Source organism: Sceloporus occidentalis, unplaced genomic scaffold, assembly GCF_023333645.1.
Source record: "Sceloporus occidentalis isolate IW3139 unplaced genomic scaffold, rSceOcc1.0.p SCAF_3, whole genome shotgun sequence".
Taxonomy (NCBI): domain Eukaryota; kingdom Metazoa; phylum Chordata; class Lepidosauria; order Squamata; family Phrynosomatidae; genus Sceloporus; species Sceloporus occidentalis.
This window is the reverse complement of record NW_028316983.1, coordinates 18,844,185-18,861,733: the sequence shown is the minus strand read 5'-3', so window position 1 is coordinate 18,861,733 and position 17,549 is coordinate 18,844,185. Positions and strand designations below refer to the sequence as shown.

The 17,549-nt window shown below is 40.4% G+C and overlaps 1 protein-coding gene across 7 annotated transcripts in view; it reads right to left on the bottom strand.

Moving 5' to 3' along the window:
- The window catches only part of LOC149315618 (transcriptional repressor CTCFL-like), a 37,018-nt gene that overhangs the window by 3,956 nt on the left and 15,513 nt on the right, over positions 1–17,549 (bottom strand). For all 7 annotated transcript variants that reach the window (XM_089513757.1, XM_089513756.1, XM_089513763.1 and 4 more), the window contains 5 exons: positions 17,348–17,481; positions 14,863–14,983; positions 11,671–11,820; positions 3,966–4,126; positions 937–1,119 (listed from right to left, as the gene is read on the bottom strand). In XM_089513757.1, the coding sequence (XP_089369883.1) occupies positions 937–1,119; positions 3,966–4,126; positions 11,671–11,820; positions 14,863–14,983; positions 17,348–17,481 (749 nt within the window). The remainder of the gene's footprint in view (positions 1–936; positions 1,120–3,965; positions 4,127–11,670; positions 11,821–14,862; positions 14,984–17,347; positions 17,482–17,549) is intronic.

Genomic DNA, 17,549 nt, shown 5'->3' with positions numbered 1-17,549 from the left:
CCAAGGCAAACCTAGCACAAGGTTTTCTTGATACAGTTTCTTCAGAGAAGGAATGCTATTTCTTTCCTCTGAGGCTGAGAAAGTGGGCTCCATGGCTGAGCAGGGATTTCAATCTTGGTCTTCCTAGAGCCAGCATGGAGTAGTGGTTTGAGTGTTGGACTACGACGCTCAAGATCAGGATTTGATTCCTGGCTTGGCCATGAAACCCACTGGGTGACTTTAGGAAAGTCACATGCTCTCAGCCTTAGGGGAAGACAATGACAAACCTTCTTTGACTAGGTCTCTCTCACACACAAACACATATTGAACTTTTTAAGATCAGATATCTGTCTCTCAAACCAGAAGTAGATTTCCATCTACTTTGTGGTGTTCCCCCCAATTTTCTGGCATTTTTGGCAGCCCTTATGTCCCCTGGGGGTCTTGGTGCCCCTACATCTGCTGAAGTTGTCCACCCCTGTAATACAAAGAAGGACCATCTCAGGGACTTCTATGTGTTTATAATTTCTGTGAGCACATAGGTGTTTCTGCAAGAAATGGCTACACTCTTCTTCACTTCTAATCATTTACTGTACATCTAAAATTCCTATTGCAAAACCATTTGCAATAGATTAATTTGATCAACCTATTGATCATTTTGATCACCAACTACAATTTGATCACCATCTGCAAATCATGCACAAATGGATGTTTTGCCCTCCTTTGCTTACTCTGCCTGGCTGCACATCTTTACCATCTCAAGAAAAGAGTTCTATTTTCTGTCTTTATGCCAAGCAACAGCAGCAACAACAAAACCTCTGGCTGTCACAATGCTGAATTTTGCTACTAATTTCAGATTTTCTTTAAGGTGTCCTTGCATGGAACCTACTAAATGCCACACAGTTCTGGTTTGATTGCAGAAACCTCCAGAAAGGCACTCTAAGAAACAAATTAGCTTACCCAGCGTGAATATTCCTTGCCACATTGTGGACATTCAAAGACTTTGGATTGAAAGCTGGAATCATGGTATTTCTTGAAGTGGACTGTCAGAAGTTGTTTTTGTCGAAAGCACTTACTGCAAGACATGCAAACAAAGGGTTTCTCACCCGTGTGGGTCCGCTTGTGCATAACCATGTGGCGTTCCTGGGAGTTGGGAGAAGGAAAACAGTATAGCCAAAATGAGGTCAAGCAACTCAATAAAGGCCCAGAAATTTGAAGAAGCATCACTTAAGACAGTGGTAGGGGGAATATGACCAGCAAGACACATGTGGCCGCAAAGTCTGTCTTTGAGGCTTCTATGGTCCTCAGCACCCAAGCCTCCCATTGTTGTTGTTGTTATTACTACTACTACTACTACAGCTACAACTACAACGACTATATATATCCTCCTTTTCCCAATTTGGAACTCAAGGTGGTTTACAACACTGAAAAGAAACATGGCTAAAATATACTGACTATGAAAGTTAAGCATATCATTAAAATATTCATAAAATTAAAACCACTTAAAAACTGAAACTGTTAAAAAAACAAATAAAGTCCAGGACATTATACAAGGCCTGTTTCCCTTAACATTTTAACTCCAAATAGTCCCACATACCTTCGGGGGGGGGGGGCAGTTTAATCATGTTTTTGACTAACAACTGGACATTTTAGGCTTAGGAGAAGCCAAAGAATAAAAAGAAACAGAACTTCACTTTCTGGTATCTTCTTGTTTTTTTTAAAAAATGCCTTTCTTGAATCTGAAATGATCCAGGGTCCTCCTCCAAAGCATGGCAAAATTGCCTCCCATGTCCCAAACCTGATGTGGGGAGCCATTTTGGGGGCATTCTTGACTTTCAAAAAGCTAAAGCTGGGATAACAACAACAATAACAAAAGCAATAACAACTGAATGACACATGTGAGGAGAAATCACTGTATTATTATATATTTTGATGTTCATTTCACAACAACAACAACAGAGTGATACATATGAAGAGGGATCACTGTATTATTAAAATCTTGGTGTTCATTTCTTTGTTTAGCAAAAAAAAAGTTTTCCCCTTGATGTGACAGTTATAGGACATTTGTTGAGAAACAATGGGAAGCACACATTTAGGCACTGATCAGCAACTACTCAATGAAAGACCATCGTAAAAGAGCTGTTTGATCCCTCTCTACCTTCAAGGTAAACAACAAGAGAAGCCATAGTGAAGGTTTCTGCAACACTGGTGGCCAACAGCTTTAAGCAAGGACCTATCCAAGATGCTATAACCTATTTTATGGAGATGGATCAGCACCTTGGACAGTTCTATAAAAGATATCCAACAACAAGAACACATTCACTACCTCACTGACCACCTGGGACCCACAAACCTCCATTGCAATATGGTTGAAAGGGGGATTCATGTTGCTAGGATGCCACCCCTATATTGAAGGTATTTTCTCTCATCCCAGATCTGACACTGAAATTATGATGTCAGGATGGAAAAGCATGCTGCCTATGCTCAAAGGCAGTGTCCTTAGATAAAATCCTTGGTACTACCCTTAAAAAAGAACCAGCCTCTAAAAATTCTTAGAAAACACATTAAGGAAGTAATAGGAATATTAAGAATCTTTGATTACTTAAATATTTAAGCTAACATCTCTTTGAACCTACTTTGATGTTACAGAAGTAAAATTAAGAGGATGAATATGACAGATAAAAGAGTTGGATATAGGTAGAGATTCATGAATATAAGCAGACTGGAAAGCCACTGTGATTTAATTAGTACAAACTACTTGAAGGCAGGAAGTTTTTGTTGGTATAACAGTACATTTGAAATACAATAATCTGTATGGTTATTTTAACAATAATGAAAATAATAATGATTTTTTTAAAAAAATCAACCTATATAAAAGTGAGCAGCTGAGCTGTATTAGGGGAAAACTCTGTCTCATTAAAAATATTGTTCCTGTTCTCAGTAAAAAAAAGAGAAGTTAGAAGAGCGATTTGTCCTGTTCAGTAACCCCCCTCAGAAAATACAGCAGGAATTAACTTCATCTGTTTTCATTCCTACAGTTTAACTATGGTTTTCAATGTGCAGTAAAGCAAAGGTGCTTCCCACATCCAGGGTGAGAGCAAGGCAATTTTTGTGCAAAAAGTCACTGTTCAGGACTAGCAATTCCTCCCTTTCTGTAGCTAAGCATGCATGCATGTGTGTGTGCACGCGCGCACGCACGCACACGCACACACACAGAATAAGGGCAAAGGACAGACTGATTGATCAAAAAGTCATAGCCCCTCCAACTATTTTTTAACAGTCCACGCAACAAGACAACATTTACCATCATTCTGAATTTACCGGAATAGGTGTAGTGGTTTGAGCACTGGATATGACTCTGGAGACCAGGATTCAAATCCCAGCTCAGCCATGGAAACCTACTGGGTGACCTTGGGTAAGTCATACTCTCTCAGCTTCCAAGGACTGCAGATAGCAAGCCCCCTCTAAAGAAAGTTGCCAAGAAAAGCAACTAAGTTTGCCTTAGGGTTGCCATAAATCAGAAATGACAACAACAAAGAAATGCACCAAAATATGTATCAGAAATGTGCAAAATGTCTCCAGTACCAATAGAAAGAAAATTTCATGGAAAGGATATTGTTTTTTGAATATACACTATTTCATTTTTACTGCACAAAGACAAACTGAGCCAGGATTTGCAACCCTAACCACATATCTCTGTGCCTCAGATGAGTTAGGTCTGCAACCCAGAGGTTTCCCTACTCTGTTGCATAGATAACTGGCTTGCAATATATTTCTCCTCCATTCACACTGACAGCAAGCAAATAAATCAACACATCACAAGCCTTAAAATATACATATATTTCCTTTCCAATATTTGCACCAGCAAACCTGGATGTTCTACAAAAGTTTAGCTGCAGCAATAAACATCTGCATGCTGTTCAAAGCAAATACATGCCCCTCTGCTAATCCCATCAAACCAGCAATCAGACCCTGACTATCTTAAATACCTGTTTGCATGCATAATTGCATTCATCACATTTGAATCTCTTTTCATTTCTGTGTGTCTTCTTGTGCTGCCTGAAAGCATAGCGCTCATGGAAGGCATCTTCACAGTAATTGCACTTCAGAGGCACTTCAATGTAAGAATGGAGGTTTCGCAAGTGGATACCTGAAAAAGGTGTGCCATAATTTTATTTTTCCTTTGCAGAAAAAGTCATTGAACATTTTTTAAAAACGTTTCTATGGAGCACCCTATCCCCACCCATAGAATCTTAAGTCGATGTACTATATCAAGATGGTGGAGGTTGGGGGGGGGGGGGGAGTACGTTTCAGAAATGAGCACTTTTCTTCGTCTCCATCTTAGTACAGTAGTGAATTCAGAACTATGGCAAATTTACATGGCCACCAAGCTCATAATGGCTCACAGTGGGCCATTTCACACATTGCACAGAGATAAATGGCATTTTTTAACTAACTGTATGTTCAGCTTTAAAGGAGATGATAAAGACATTGAAATAATTAAAGATTTTCCATACCTTGACTCAGTCATTAATGAGAATGGAGACTGCAGTCAAAAAATCAAAAAAGGATTAGGACTTGAAAGGGCAGCTATGGAAGAACTAGATAAAATCCTGCGGTGCAAAAATACATAATTGAATACCACAGTCAAGATTATCTATATGCCATTGTTTTTTTCAGTTTCTGTGTATGTAAAAGCTGGATAGTGATGAAAGCTAATAGGAACAGAATCAGCTCATCTGAAATGTGGTGCTAGAGGAGACTTCTATGGATACCATAGACCAGGGGTAGGCAACCGTTTTGAGCCGGGGGCCGGGTTGCTGTCCCTCAGACAACTGGGGGGCCGAAGCCAAAAAATAAATAATTAAATAATTTTTAAAAAATTTAAATAAATAAACAAACCGGGACAAATGTAGGACAACATTTTCAAATAGTGGACACTTTTTTTTAAAAAAGTGGAGGACACACAAAAAAATTTGCTGATTTTTTAAAAAATGTTAATATAAATGCATGTTTCTGAGGCGTCTATAGACAATTGCCCTCCTTGCCCCTGCGCGTGAGAGGCCAAAGGCCCCGGCGGCAATCAGTGGCAGGACCAGGCTGGGGCCGGTCCCAAGGCCTCGCTGGGCCGCATCCGGCCCGCGGGCCGCAGGTTGCCTACCCCTGCCATAGACAGTAAAAAAGACACATTAATGGATCCCAGAGCAAATCAAGCCCAAACTCTCCCTAGAAGCCAAGATAATTAAACTGAGGCTATCACATATCATGAAAAGATATGACTCGTTAGAAAGGAATGTTTGGCAAGGTAAGAAGCAGTAAGAAAAGTGGAAAACCACCCCTCTGAACTTGCTATGCCTATCCGCTGATTTGTTATTTTAATGTATGATTTTAAATTATAATTGTTTAATTGATGTTTTAGGGGAGGGTGGGATGTTGGGACATGGGATTATATGTAATTTTAAGTTGTAAGCCACCTTGATTGTCATTGACAGAGAGGCGGGATATATATATATATATATATATATATATATATATATATAGTTTTATTTATTTATTTATTTTATTACACTTGGATAGACTCAATAAAGGAAGCTACAGCCCTTAGCTTGCAAGACCTGAGCAGGACTGTTAATAACAGGGCAACAGGCCCATACTGCAGTAAAAGGCCATAGAATCCTCCCAGCAACCTCAGATGAAGCCTTCTGGGTGTGCTGTAAATTCATTTCCACTGCAATTCCACCTCTCCTTTCAACTCCCTTTGGACTTAAGCTAAGCCATTCACACAAATAAGCATTTTATTATTTAGGTGCAAGAGGGCAGGCAGGCATGCACATGCCACAGCAATATTCAAGGGCGTGCATACACAGAGGTGTATATGAACTTCTGCTGAACAATTGAAACCTTTTTTGGATACTGGAACAACAACAACAACCCACACCTCAATTCTATGGTTTTCTAGAATAATCATCATTGCATCTATCTGAACTGGTTGGAGGGAGAGCATATCAATTCATAGACAGCCTACATCATCATCCATCCATCCATAATAGGTATGTTTTCCAGTAGTACAAGAGATCCTTTTTGAGGGTGGGGAGTGAGGAAGGCCAATTACAAGTTTTTCAAAAGTACAAGAAACCTTTAAGAGGAAAAAATCAAAGACAATGCCCCCCAATAAGGAATAAGCATACTTAGAACATGCTGAAGCAAGAGGAGAATAAAGCCCATAACACAGTTTAATAAAATCACACAGGATACGTCCAAAAATAGAAAAATGGAAAGGACCAACAAAATACAAGAATGTACAAAACTGGCTTATACTGAGTCAGACCAAACCAGGACTTACATTGAGGCAGTACTGGTCCAGGTGGCCCAGTACAGTCAGCCCTGAATGGTAGCATAGAGGGAATAGCCTCTGTCTACAGACCATTTTTACTGACAACAGAAATAACATCTGAGATAACACGTGGCCCTGTGACTCTAATATCATGACTTTTCTTTGCCTCATGAAGAAGACAGTGAAGCTTTGAAATCTTGCCTGTTTGCTTTTTACTTGTCCCAATAAAGATATCACTCTTTTGTGGAATTTGGATTCATTATTCCCTGGTGGTCTTTCATGCAAGTGTTAACCAGGCTCAACACTATTTAGATTCCATAAGCAGGTAAGACTGTATATGTTCTTAGCGACATGGTGATATCTTTCAAGATGGATCCTCATAATGAGGGGAAAAAAGGAGACTTCTCTCAGGCTGCTGTGTCACATATGTTCATTTAATTCAGAACAACCACAAGGTGGTGCCACCTCACTTTATTAGAAAAATAAATAAATCTGGAAATCTGCATGTTCTTACCAAGAGGTACCAAAAGTACAGCCAAAGAGCTTTGCATAAGAAAAGTCCAGACCTAACTGGCTTGCAAAATTTCCTACATATGCTTGCTGCAAGAAATGAAGGATCCGTTGCACATCTGTTTTAAGATGGTCTGGACGTTACACTTTTTATTAGCCTTAAGGGGACATGCAACAAAGGCAGTAAAAGAAATACAAGTTGAGTACCCCTTATCAGAAATGCTTCAGAGCACAAGTGTTTCCTATTACAGAAATTTTTGCATTTTGGAATAACTGTATTTGCACAAGCATAATACTCAATACATAACACAGGTATTTGCAAGATGGGAGAGAGACGCGAGAGAGGCAAGGCTAGAAAGAGACTGAGGTTTTGTAAAATGGCAGGAATCCAAGCGTAGTCCTCAGCTTGAGTCCACACCTCCCATTATTTCACAGATCTTCATATCTCTCTCCAGCCATGCATCTCATTCGTTCACTACTTGTGTTGTGTATGAGACGCAAAACTGGAGAGACAGAAGATCTGCGAGACAAGCGAGCAAGAACGCCACAGCCACTGTCTCAAAGGGGAAAGCAGGTGTCTGGGGGCAAAACGTTTCAGTGTTTGGATTTGGGATGCTCAGTCTGTACAATAAAATATCCTTCTCCATTGGCAGCACTCCCTTTGAGATTTGGCCCTTCATCTGTTCCTTTGAGGCTATAAACCACTTCAAAGGCTGCATGCAATGAACAGTGAATTTCTTAAATTTTATTTTATTTTTAATCTCTGTTATGAGCCATCTTGGGTCCCATATTAAGAGAAAGGCACAATATTTAAAGATACATTTTTAAAAATGTAAGTTGCTTTGGTTTTCAGTTCTCTCCTCCCTCACACACACTACCAATGCACACCAGTACATCTGTGCTATGATTAAATAAGATCATAATATAGAATCTTGGATCTGGATACAATGCACATAGGTTTTGGACACATCAAGGAAGAAAAGAAGACATGGCCATACTTGTAACCATCCACATTGTAATGTGCCTTCAAGTCATTTCTGACCTCTGGAGACCCTAAGGGTTTTCTGTCATAGGTTTTTCATGGCAGGATTGTTCAGAGAGGGGTTGCTTTTGTCAGCTGCCTTGGGTTCTCCCTTTCTGGGAGAAAGGCAGGAAAAAAATGAAATGAAATAAATTCTTCGGAGGTTGTGAGTGTGACTTGCCCAATGTCACCCAGTGGGTTTCCATGGTTGAGCAAGAACTCATGCAACACTCAAAGTCAGAATACTGCAATACAATTAATGTGGATCGGCTCCAGAAAATAACTTAGAAGCTGGAGCTAGTGCAAAATGCAGCAGCTAGATTCCTGTTTGGAACAGCTTATAAAAATCACATAACATTGTTTTTAAAAGAACTGCACCAACTGCCAATACGTTTCTGGCTTAAAATCAAAGTAAGGGTAAAAATATTTAAAATCCTGAATGCTTTGGGACATCAATATTTGAAGGAACACCTCCTCCTATATATGTTTGCCCAAGAGCTGCAATCTGCTGAAGTGGCCCTCTTCTGTGTCCCACCAGTGGCAGCAATGGATTATGAGAGGGCATGGGAGAAAGCTTCCTCTGCTTTGGCACCTCAGTTGATTGGTGCCAAAGTTAGCCACACTGCCTTTTGGGCCTAATGACTTCATCCAATTCCAAATACGTATATGGTTTTAGATTGTTTTAAGTTTAATTTTAAAACTTATTTCATTGCTTAAGATGTGTTTAGATTGTTTATATTATTTATAATCAAGGGCTTTATAATTATGGCTTTAAGTTGTAATTGTTCTAATTTTAAGTTATTTCAACTGATTTTGTTGTTAGCTGCTCAAGGTCTCGTCTTATAAAGAAATACAGTCCTCCCTCCATTTTCGCGAGGGATCCGTCCCAGAATCCCCCACGAAAATGGAAAACCGTGCATATTCAAGCCCAAATGGCTTGAATGGAGGTGCACTCCTGCAGGGGTGTGCAGATGCACACCATGGGGCATGCCCCATTTTAACTCCCTCCGTTCGCCTCCATGTATAATCAAGGGGCGTGGAGCCCAAGTCTGTGAGAACAGAGGGAGGACTGTATTTTAAATAACTACACAATAAATTAAATGGATATAGCACAATGAACAACCAGCATGGCATAGTGGTCTGGGCATTGAACTATGAATATGGAAAGTCGAAGGCTTTCATGGCCGGCATCCATAGTTTTTTGTGGGTTTTTTGGGGCTATGTGGTCATGTTCTAGCAGAGGTTCTTTCTGACGTTTCGCCAGCATCTGTGGCTGGCATCTTCAGAGAATGCTTTGCTTGGAAAAAGTTGGGTGTATATATACTGTGTGAGCCTGGGAATGCAGGAGTGATTTGCATGTGTATTGTTCTGTGTTGATGGCTGGCCTCAGGCTGGGAGGCTAATGCAAAAGAGGATTGCAGGGGCTTTCCCAGCAGATAATGATCACCAATTAGCAGACATTAATCCTCTTTTGCATTAGCCTCCCAGCCTGAGGCCAGTCATCAACACAGAACAATACACATGCAAATCACTCCTGCATTCCCAGGCTCACACAGTATATATACACCCAACTTTTTCCAGGCAAAGCATTCTCTGAAGATGCCAGCCACAGATGCTGGTGAAACGTCAGAAAGAAACTCTGCTAGAACATGGACACATAGCTCGAAAAACCCACAAAAAAACTATGAATATGGAGACCAGGGTTCAATTCCCAGCTCAGCTATGAAATCCACTGGGTGACCTTGGGAATAATAATAATAATAATAATAATAATAATAATAATAAATTTATATCCCGCCCCTTTGAGGTCAATCGGGGCGGCTAACAGCAATAAAATACAATACATTGTACATCAAAATTCCACCCCCCTTAAAAAATTATTAAATCAATTATAATTAAAACCAACAAATTAAACAACATTAGCACATACACATTATTACAAGACAAAAACAAAACAGAACAAAACAAAACAAATAAAACAGTAAACTACGGTAGCATTTCCAGGGAGGACCTTGGGGACTCTCATGAGAAGAGGGATTCGTGAGGCCGGGGTTATCTATCCTGGAAAGGCCTGCCGAAAGAGATCTGTCTTGACAGCCTTTTTAAAGCTGTCTAAAGATGTCAGTTGACAGATCTTGTCCGGCAGGCCGTTCCATAGTCTGGGGGCGACAACAGAAAATGCCCTCTGGGAGGTAGCCGAAAGCCTAGATCTTTGAGGCTGCAGCAAATTCCTCCCAGAGGACTGGAGTGTGCGGGGAATTATATGGGAGGAGGCGGTCCCTGAGATAGTTTGGACCCAAGCCATTTAGGGCTTTAAAGGTGATAACCAACACCTTGTACTGGGCCCGGAAACTAATAGGTAGCCAGTGGAGGGACTTTAATACCAGAGTAATAAGGTCCCTCCTCGATGTTCCTGACACTACTCTGGCCACCATGTTCTGCACTAATTGCAGTTTCCGAATCAAGCACAAGGGTAGAGCGCATTACAGAAATCTAGACGTGAGGTTACCAGTGCGTGTACAACAGTCTCGATATCCCTTACTTCCAGAAAAGGGCGCAGTTGGCGTATCAGCTGAAGCTGATAACAGGCGCTCTTGACTGTCGCATTTACCTGATTTGTCATCAGGAGCGACAAGTCAAGGAGCACCCCCAGACTGTGAACACAGTCACTAGAGGAGAGTGTGACCCCATCCAGGACTGGAGGTTGCAACCCAATTCTTGGTTTCGGGGCCGCTACCGTGAGCACCTCCGTCTTGTCCGGATTCAGTTTCAATCTGTTTTTCCTCATCCAGCCCATTACTGCTTGGAGACATTCATTGAGAGAGGAGATGCCATTAGAATTCGAGGCCGATGAACAAGACACGGAGAAATAGATCTAGGTGTCATCAGTGTACTGATAACATCCAGCTCCTTAACTCCGAATAATCTCACCCAGCAGCTTCATATAGATGTTAAATAACATTGGGGACAGTATAGCACCCTGTGGAACCCCACAGGAGAGCTCCCTTTTACTGGAGCAGCTGTCCCCGAGCAGCACCCTCTGGGACCTGCCCGAGAGGAAGGACCGGAACCACTGCAATGCAGTGCCTCCGATACCTAACCCCCTCAGGTGGTCCAAGAGGATGCTGTGATCTATCGTGTCGAAAGCCGCTGAGAGGTCTAGGAGCACCAACAGGGTCACACTGCCCCTGTCAATGCTCAGACGCAGATCGTCAGTCAAGGCAACCATGGCAGTCTCAACCCCAAAGCCTATCCTGAAGCCAGTTTGAAATGGGTTTAGATAACTGGTTTCATCCAAGACAGCTTGGAGTTGAAGAGCAACCGCCCTTCACATGGTCACAGTCTCAGAGGAAGGCAATGACAAATCTGAACAAATCTTGTCAAGAAAAAAATGATAGGTTTACCTTAGGGTCACCATAAGTCAGAAATGGCTTGAAGGTACAAAACAACACCAACGCAATCTCAGCAAAGTCAGTACAAATTAAGAACTGGATAATTATAGCTTGCCAAAGCATTGGTTGATGATGACCCAGAGATTAAACATGGTAACTGATAATCTCAAAACCCACAGAGAATTTGGGATAGGTAGGTAGGTTTCATAACCTTCCCAAATATAGGAAACAGGAATCATGCTTGTTGGCCACATTTTTTTCCATGCTGGTCACACTGGAAAAATTATTATTTTCTGCAAGTTAGTTATGGACTTGGAACAAATAAGCCACATTTGGGACTGCTTTTCCTTAAGTCAGAACTTGTTCAGGATGCCAACAATAAATTTTTTACTGATTTAAAAGATCACACTTTTTAAAAAGGCAAAAATGGAACTTACTTAAATCACCCTTCCTAGCAACAGTTGTGTTACAGTGTGGACACTGATATTTTGGCACATTTGTCCCATGTTTGTGCAATACATGGAACTTCAGTGTTCCAGCCTGTGTGAACCTGGCCTTACAGATCAGACACTCAAAGGGTTTTTCTCCTAAAAAAAAGTAAAAGGAAAAAAAGAGTAAGAGGTACAGTAAAAGTGTAATGTCACAACTGAAAATGGTGGCACAGTTAAATATGCACAAAACACACTTTCTTTTCAGTCTGTTTTCTTTGACAAACATCACTTACATATTTCTCCTCTATGGTGTCTTAAGACATACAGTTCATTTGAGATTTTTTTATTTCTGTTTTGTCTACAAGATTTAGCTCAGTCTCAGAAAGAAAATGTTGAAACCTTGCCATGCTCTTTTGTCCTATAGCTTGGTTCCACGCCATCTGAAGAACAACATGCTCCCAGATGAGCATGCCAAGATTTTGAAATCAATGGACCTTTTTCTCAGTCCTGCCACCCTCAGAAAAACACTTGGTAGAAGCACTAGAAGGGCCTTTTTGGCAGTTGCTCCCAGAGTATTAAACACCCTTCCAAGGGAAGCCACATGAGCTCTCTTCCTCTTCTACAGTCAAACAAAGATCTTTTTATTTGCTTTGGCAAATGACGGGTTCTTAAGAGATGGGAAGAAAATGGGGTATAAATAAAGGCTGGAAACTCACTACTGCACTGTCCAAGCAGTTGCAATTTTACCGGGGCTGAACAGTAATAATAAATGAAGGCAGACCAAATTTGCCAGTGCCAAGCAGCTTATTTCTCCAAAGACTTCCTTTCTTTATGTCCTATAAACCCACAGTCTTTATCCTCCTACCATCAACACCTATACCAGCACAGTCATGTCAGCATAGTTAGCACCAGTTAAATACAGGCACACCTCAGTTAACAAAGCCTCTGATGAAAAAACTCCTTTTTACAAAGGCTTTTTAACGCTTGCCCAGACCGCCTTGTCCTTTCTTTAGGTGGACATTTATAGGCAACATCAGCAATGGGAGGATGGTGAAGAAGACTGGAGATTCTGTGTGTGTACATGCACACATACACGTAGTAAACAATGCAATAAACAAAGCTTGAAGTGGGAAAGAGTAGGAGACTACTCTAGCTAATTTCTGTATATAATAGGCAAGGTAAACAGCAGCTCCCTTTAAGTTCCTTAGTAGGCATGCATGAACAGCAAAACAGAAAGAAAAGGGAAGAGCAATTAAAAATGCCTCATCAGTTACTACTAGCATCTTTAAAAAGTGTACAGGTTGAGTATCCCTTATTCAAAATGCTTGGAACCAAAAGTATTTAGGATTTCAAAAAAAAATTTTAGATGCTTGAATACTTGCATATACATAATGAAGTATCGTGGAGATAGAACTCAAGTCTAAACACAAAATTCAGTTCAATTTGGTATAAACCTTATACACATAGTCTGAAAGTAATTTTATATAGAATATTTTTAATAATTTTGTTATGAAACAAATTTGTAATTTTGTACAAAGCATCAAAAAGCAAAAGTGTCACTATCATAGCCACCCATGTGGATGATTTTGGATTCTGGAGTGTTTCAGATTTCTGAATAAGCCATTCTCAATTTTTACATCTGTAAGTATGGCCACCAAAATGGGAATAAGGAAAGTAGAAGTTAATAAAAGAAAAAGTCATACCTAGTTGGATTTTGAAAGTAGCCCTCAAGTGTCTCTAGAAATTTCACAATGTTTTTGTTTAACTATGGCGCTGTACAGACGGGTCCTACGGGGCGCCGTTGTTATGTGCGAGGGGCGGTGCTTCCAGACGCGACTCGCCCCTCGCACATGACAAGGACGTCAAAATGGTGACGCCCTGTACATATGGGCACTGCCATTTTGATGTGACGGACACCTAGCGTCCGCATGTCCCGGCATCATTGGCGCACTGCGGCGTCACAACCGCACTGCAGAAAGAACCCGCTTTTTGCGGGTTCTTTTTGCTGTGCGAGGGAGCCGCGCAGTTTGTCCGCTGTGGCTCCTTCACGCAGCAAACCAGGGCGGCAGGAGACCACCCTTTTTGGGCGGTCTGTATCTCGCCTATGCAAGGTTTACCTTATCTGCTTATTTCATTTTACATGTACATAAAAAGTTTACTGAAACATGGGGTAGGACTATTGTTTTGGTGGGTTTAGGAGTCTATTCCTATTCTGTCCACATTATTTCTGGCATTAAATTTTCCATTCAGGAACTAATGCCCAGGAATACATCTACTGTGTTTAGTAAGATATACCTACATGTGAATTCAAGAGCTACTTGCTCAAACACAGTATCCCTTAGATGCTTTCTATCCATGGCAATGGAGTATGCTAGAGATTGACTTTTCTTCTGGTTACTGTATAGCTGTTAGGATCTTCAGCAGAGGAATTCTCCTTCAATCCCACCCCTCAAGGCCAAAATTTCCATTTTCTCTTTCCAAATAGCAAGCTCAGTCTTTTGGCTACTGTTTTTTTTTAAATTCCTTTTATTTATCAGTGTATACACTTCTACATATCTAGGAATAACATTAATATAAGATATTCTTGCTTCACTTTTAAACTGCTGAGCACTTGTCCAGAGGAGGGTGATCAAGTGTGCAAAAGTCTGGAAGCCAAACCCTATGAAGTACAGTTGAGGGAGCTCAGTGAGAACGTTTAGCTTGGAGAAAAGAAAACTGATAAGTGATATGATAGCTATTTTTAAATATTTGAAGGGTTGCCATATGGCAGATAGAGTGAGCTTGCTTTCTGCTGTTCTACACCATTACAGGTGGATTGTTTCAATCAAGAAAGCCATGGCCCCAGGTTTGCAAGACCTGAGCAGGGTAGTTGATGACTGGGGCTCTTGGAAATCTGACATAAGTCAAGGTTGCTTTGATGGTAAATAACAAGAATACATTTTTGCAAACCTTAGATATGCCTTAGAATATGGATTCTTCCCCCTTGTTTCTCGGGAGCCCTATTTTCATTCCTGTTGGGATTCATCCATTTACACCTGCTGTTTCATGAAGTGACCAAAGTTCAGTACCTACTGCTACCAAGTGGGTTCTCCTTGCTATCTCCCAACAATCTAGAAATCAGTAATGCAACAAACTATAGTCTGGATCACCCAGTAAACAAAATATTTTAATGGCAGTCAACACAGTTCAAATACTTACCCGAATGAGTTATCATATGTCTTTTCAGCTTGTAAGTGTCTCTGCTAGCATAGCTGCAGAGAGTACAGCTGTAAGGGCGCTCTCCCGTATGTGAGCGAATATGTCGCTTCAGTTTGCTGGCCTACCATCATAAACAGGGGGAAAAATAATTATTTCCAGCAGCCAATAAACTACATCCACTGACAGAACTGCCTATGCCAGCCAGTTCAGGAAGGGAGTGATCTCCCCTTATCATGCACCCCAAAAACCTGCTCCAGAGGAATGAGAAACCCTCTAGTGCTAGTTTTCAACTAGTGCAAAGAGCTGCAGGGGAGGGGAGTGGAGGCCATTTGCTTGGCCGTGACCGAATTGGAAAAACATTGGCATGATTCTGGTAAAAGCAATAGTCTACCATTACCATCAGCAATTGCCATCCTCAAAAAGTGTAGTAACTTTTAAAAAACCCTTTCCCCTTTAAAATCTTCTGCTCCTCTGCATTAATAATGCTGTACACTTTAGCAAGGATTCTAACTACCAGGGACAGTGGTGGGGCATATTTATTCAATTTATATCCAACCTTTCTCCCAAGGCAGATTACAACTTAAAAGAGAACAGTTAAAATCAATCACAGTAACAACAACAACAACTGATTTAAAAACAAGTAAACAAGCAATCAGGAAAAGAAAAAATTCTACTTAAACACTAGAAAGACTTTCTTTAGAACTGTTTGACAGTACAATAGACTAATAATAATAATAATAATAATAATAATAATAATAATAATAAAATTTATTTATGTTTCCCCACCTCTCCCGGTGGATCGAAGCGGGGTTACAGACTAAATAAAAACACAGAGTGTTTACATAAAAATTCAATTAAAAGCAGCTAAAAACAATAAAATATCCAACATCATACAATAACAATAGCATCATACAATAACAAGGCAGGGATCATACACAGACAGGGCATGTCATTCATATCAGGTGGGGTATGCTCAGTTAAAAAGCTCAGTTTTAACCGCTTTTCTAAATGTCTCTAGCGAGGTCGCCGAGCAGATCTCCTCAGGAAGACTGTTCCAGAGTCTTGGAGCCGTTGCTGAAAATGCTCTTTGCGAAGCCTTTGGGGGAAGGTGGATTCTCCTTTAAACAGAGGTTGTTAAATAGAAATTGGATGGGCATTTTTCAGGAGAGCTATAATTGTGTATGCCTGCATGACAGCAGGTAGAACTAGATGACCCTTGTGACCCCTTCCACCTTTAACATTCTATTATTCTGTCAGATTAAAACAACACTGAATGAACAAAAACAGCTTTAAAGCACTAAGATAAGATGAAAAACAAAAAGCATATGTATGCAAGCCAGTGTGGTGTAGTGATTTGAATATTGGACTAGGATTCTCGGAGATGAGAATTCAAATCTCTACTCAGCCATGGAAACCCACTGGGTGACCTTGGGCAAGTCACACTCTCTCATTCTAAGATGAAAACAATGATAAACTTTCTTGGAATAAATCTTGCCAAGAAAACCCTAATATAGGTTGCCGTTAAGTTAGATCTGACATAAATACAGGGATACTTAAGCTCCCAAAGCAGTTTTGTACATACAGCAGAATGAGTTGGGAACCAAGTGGTATTATTACACATTGGTGATAACAAAATATTAGCCTCATTCATTTTGCATAATTTCCCCAGATTTTTACATTGCTGCCAATTACAAAATTGGAACAGTCTTCTAAAACTATACAAGAACTGTCTGCGAGAAACTAGAAGCAGAATGAAGACTTGCCCTGCTCCAAGTCCACCTCCCACTGGAAGTATGGTAGATGGTGACAGGCCAGGGCCTTTTCAGTAGTGGTACCTATGTTTTTGGAATTTCCTCCCAAGAGAGGTTTCCATGATCTATGTTAGGTCAAAATCCATCTTTGTTATGTAGAAAGCACTCCTGTGCCTCTACCTGCACTTAGAGCCTTATTAGATTACAAACAATTCCAGCAGGCAAATAGAGAGAAGCGTGTTTCTCTTTTGGTCTCCACATAACATAGAAGCACTTTCATTCTCTTCTAGTCATAAAAGCATGGGAGATGGTCGTAAAAGTGTCCGTTTTGCCAAGCTGGAAAAATCCGTTTGGCAAAAGGGATGCTTTTACAACCCTCACGTCATCATGTAGAGACAGAAAGAGAAACACATTTACTGTATCTGTTTGCTTGCCGGGTTTGTTTGTAATGCAGTAAGCCTCTTAGTTTTATATTATATTCTGATGTTATTACTGGTGTGTCTTAAAATATATTTTAATCTTAGGTGTTTTCATTTGGAATTTGGATTTTTTTTCTTTTTTATTTCCTATAAGCTGCTTTGAAAACTTCAGCTGAAGAACTACTAAATGTTTCATGTATTGTAATAATGAAGTACAAATGAATGTCTCTTTCAAAAACCCATCATTTCTTTCTATCCAGAGAGTATATACAAGTATACTATGAAAAGTGATTTTGCTGTGAATGCTAACCTTACCTCCACACTACAATAGTTACAGAATGTGCACTTGAAAGGCTTCTCGAGGGTATGCTTATACCGCCTATGTCGCGAAAGTTCACCACTGGTCACAAAGGCCATATCACATTCACTGCATTTGTATGGCTTGGTCCCTGCAATAAGAAAACAGATGTTCTTCCTTAAATGAAATCTGTTTTAGAAGGACAATCCTCTTTAATTA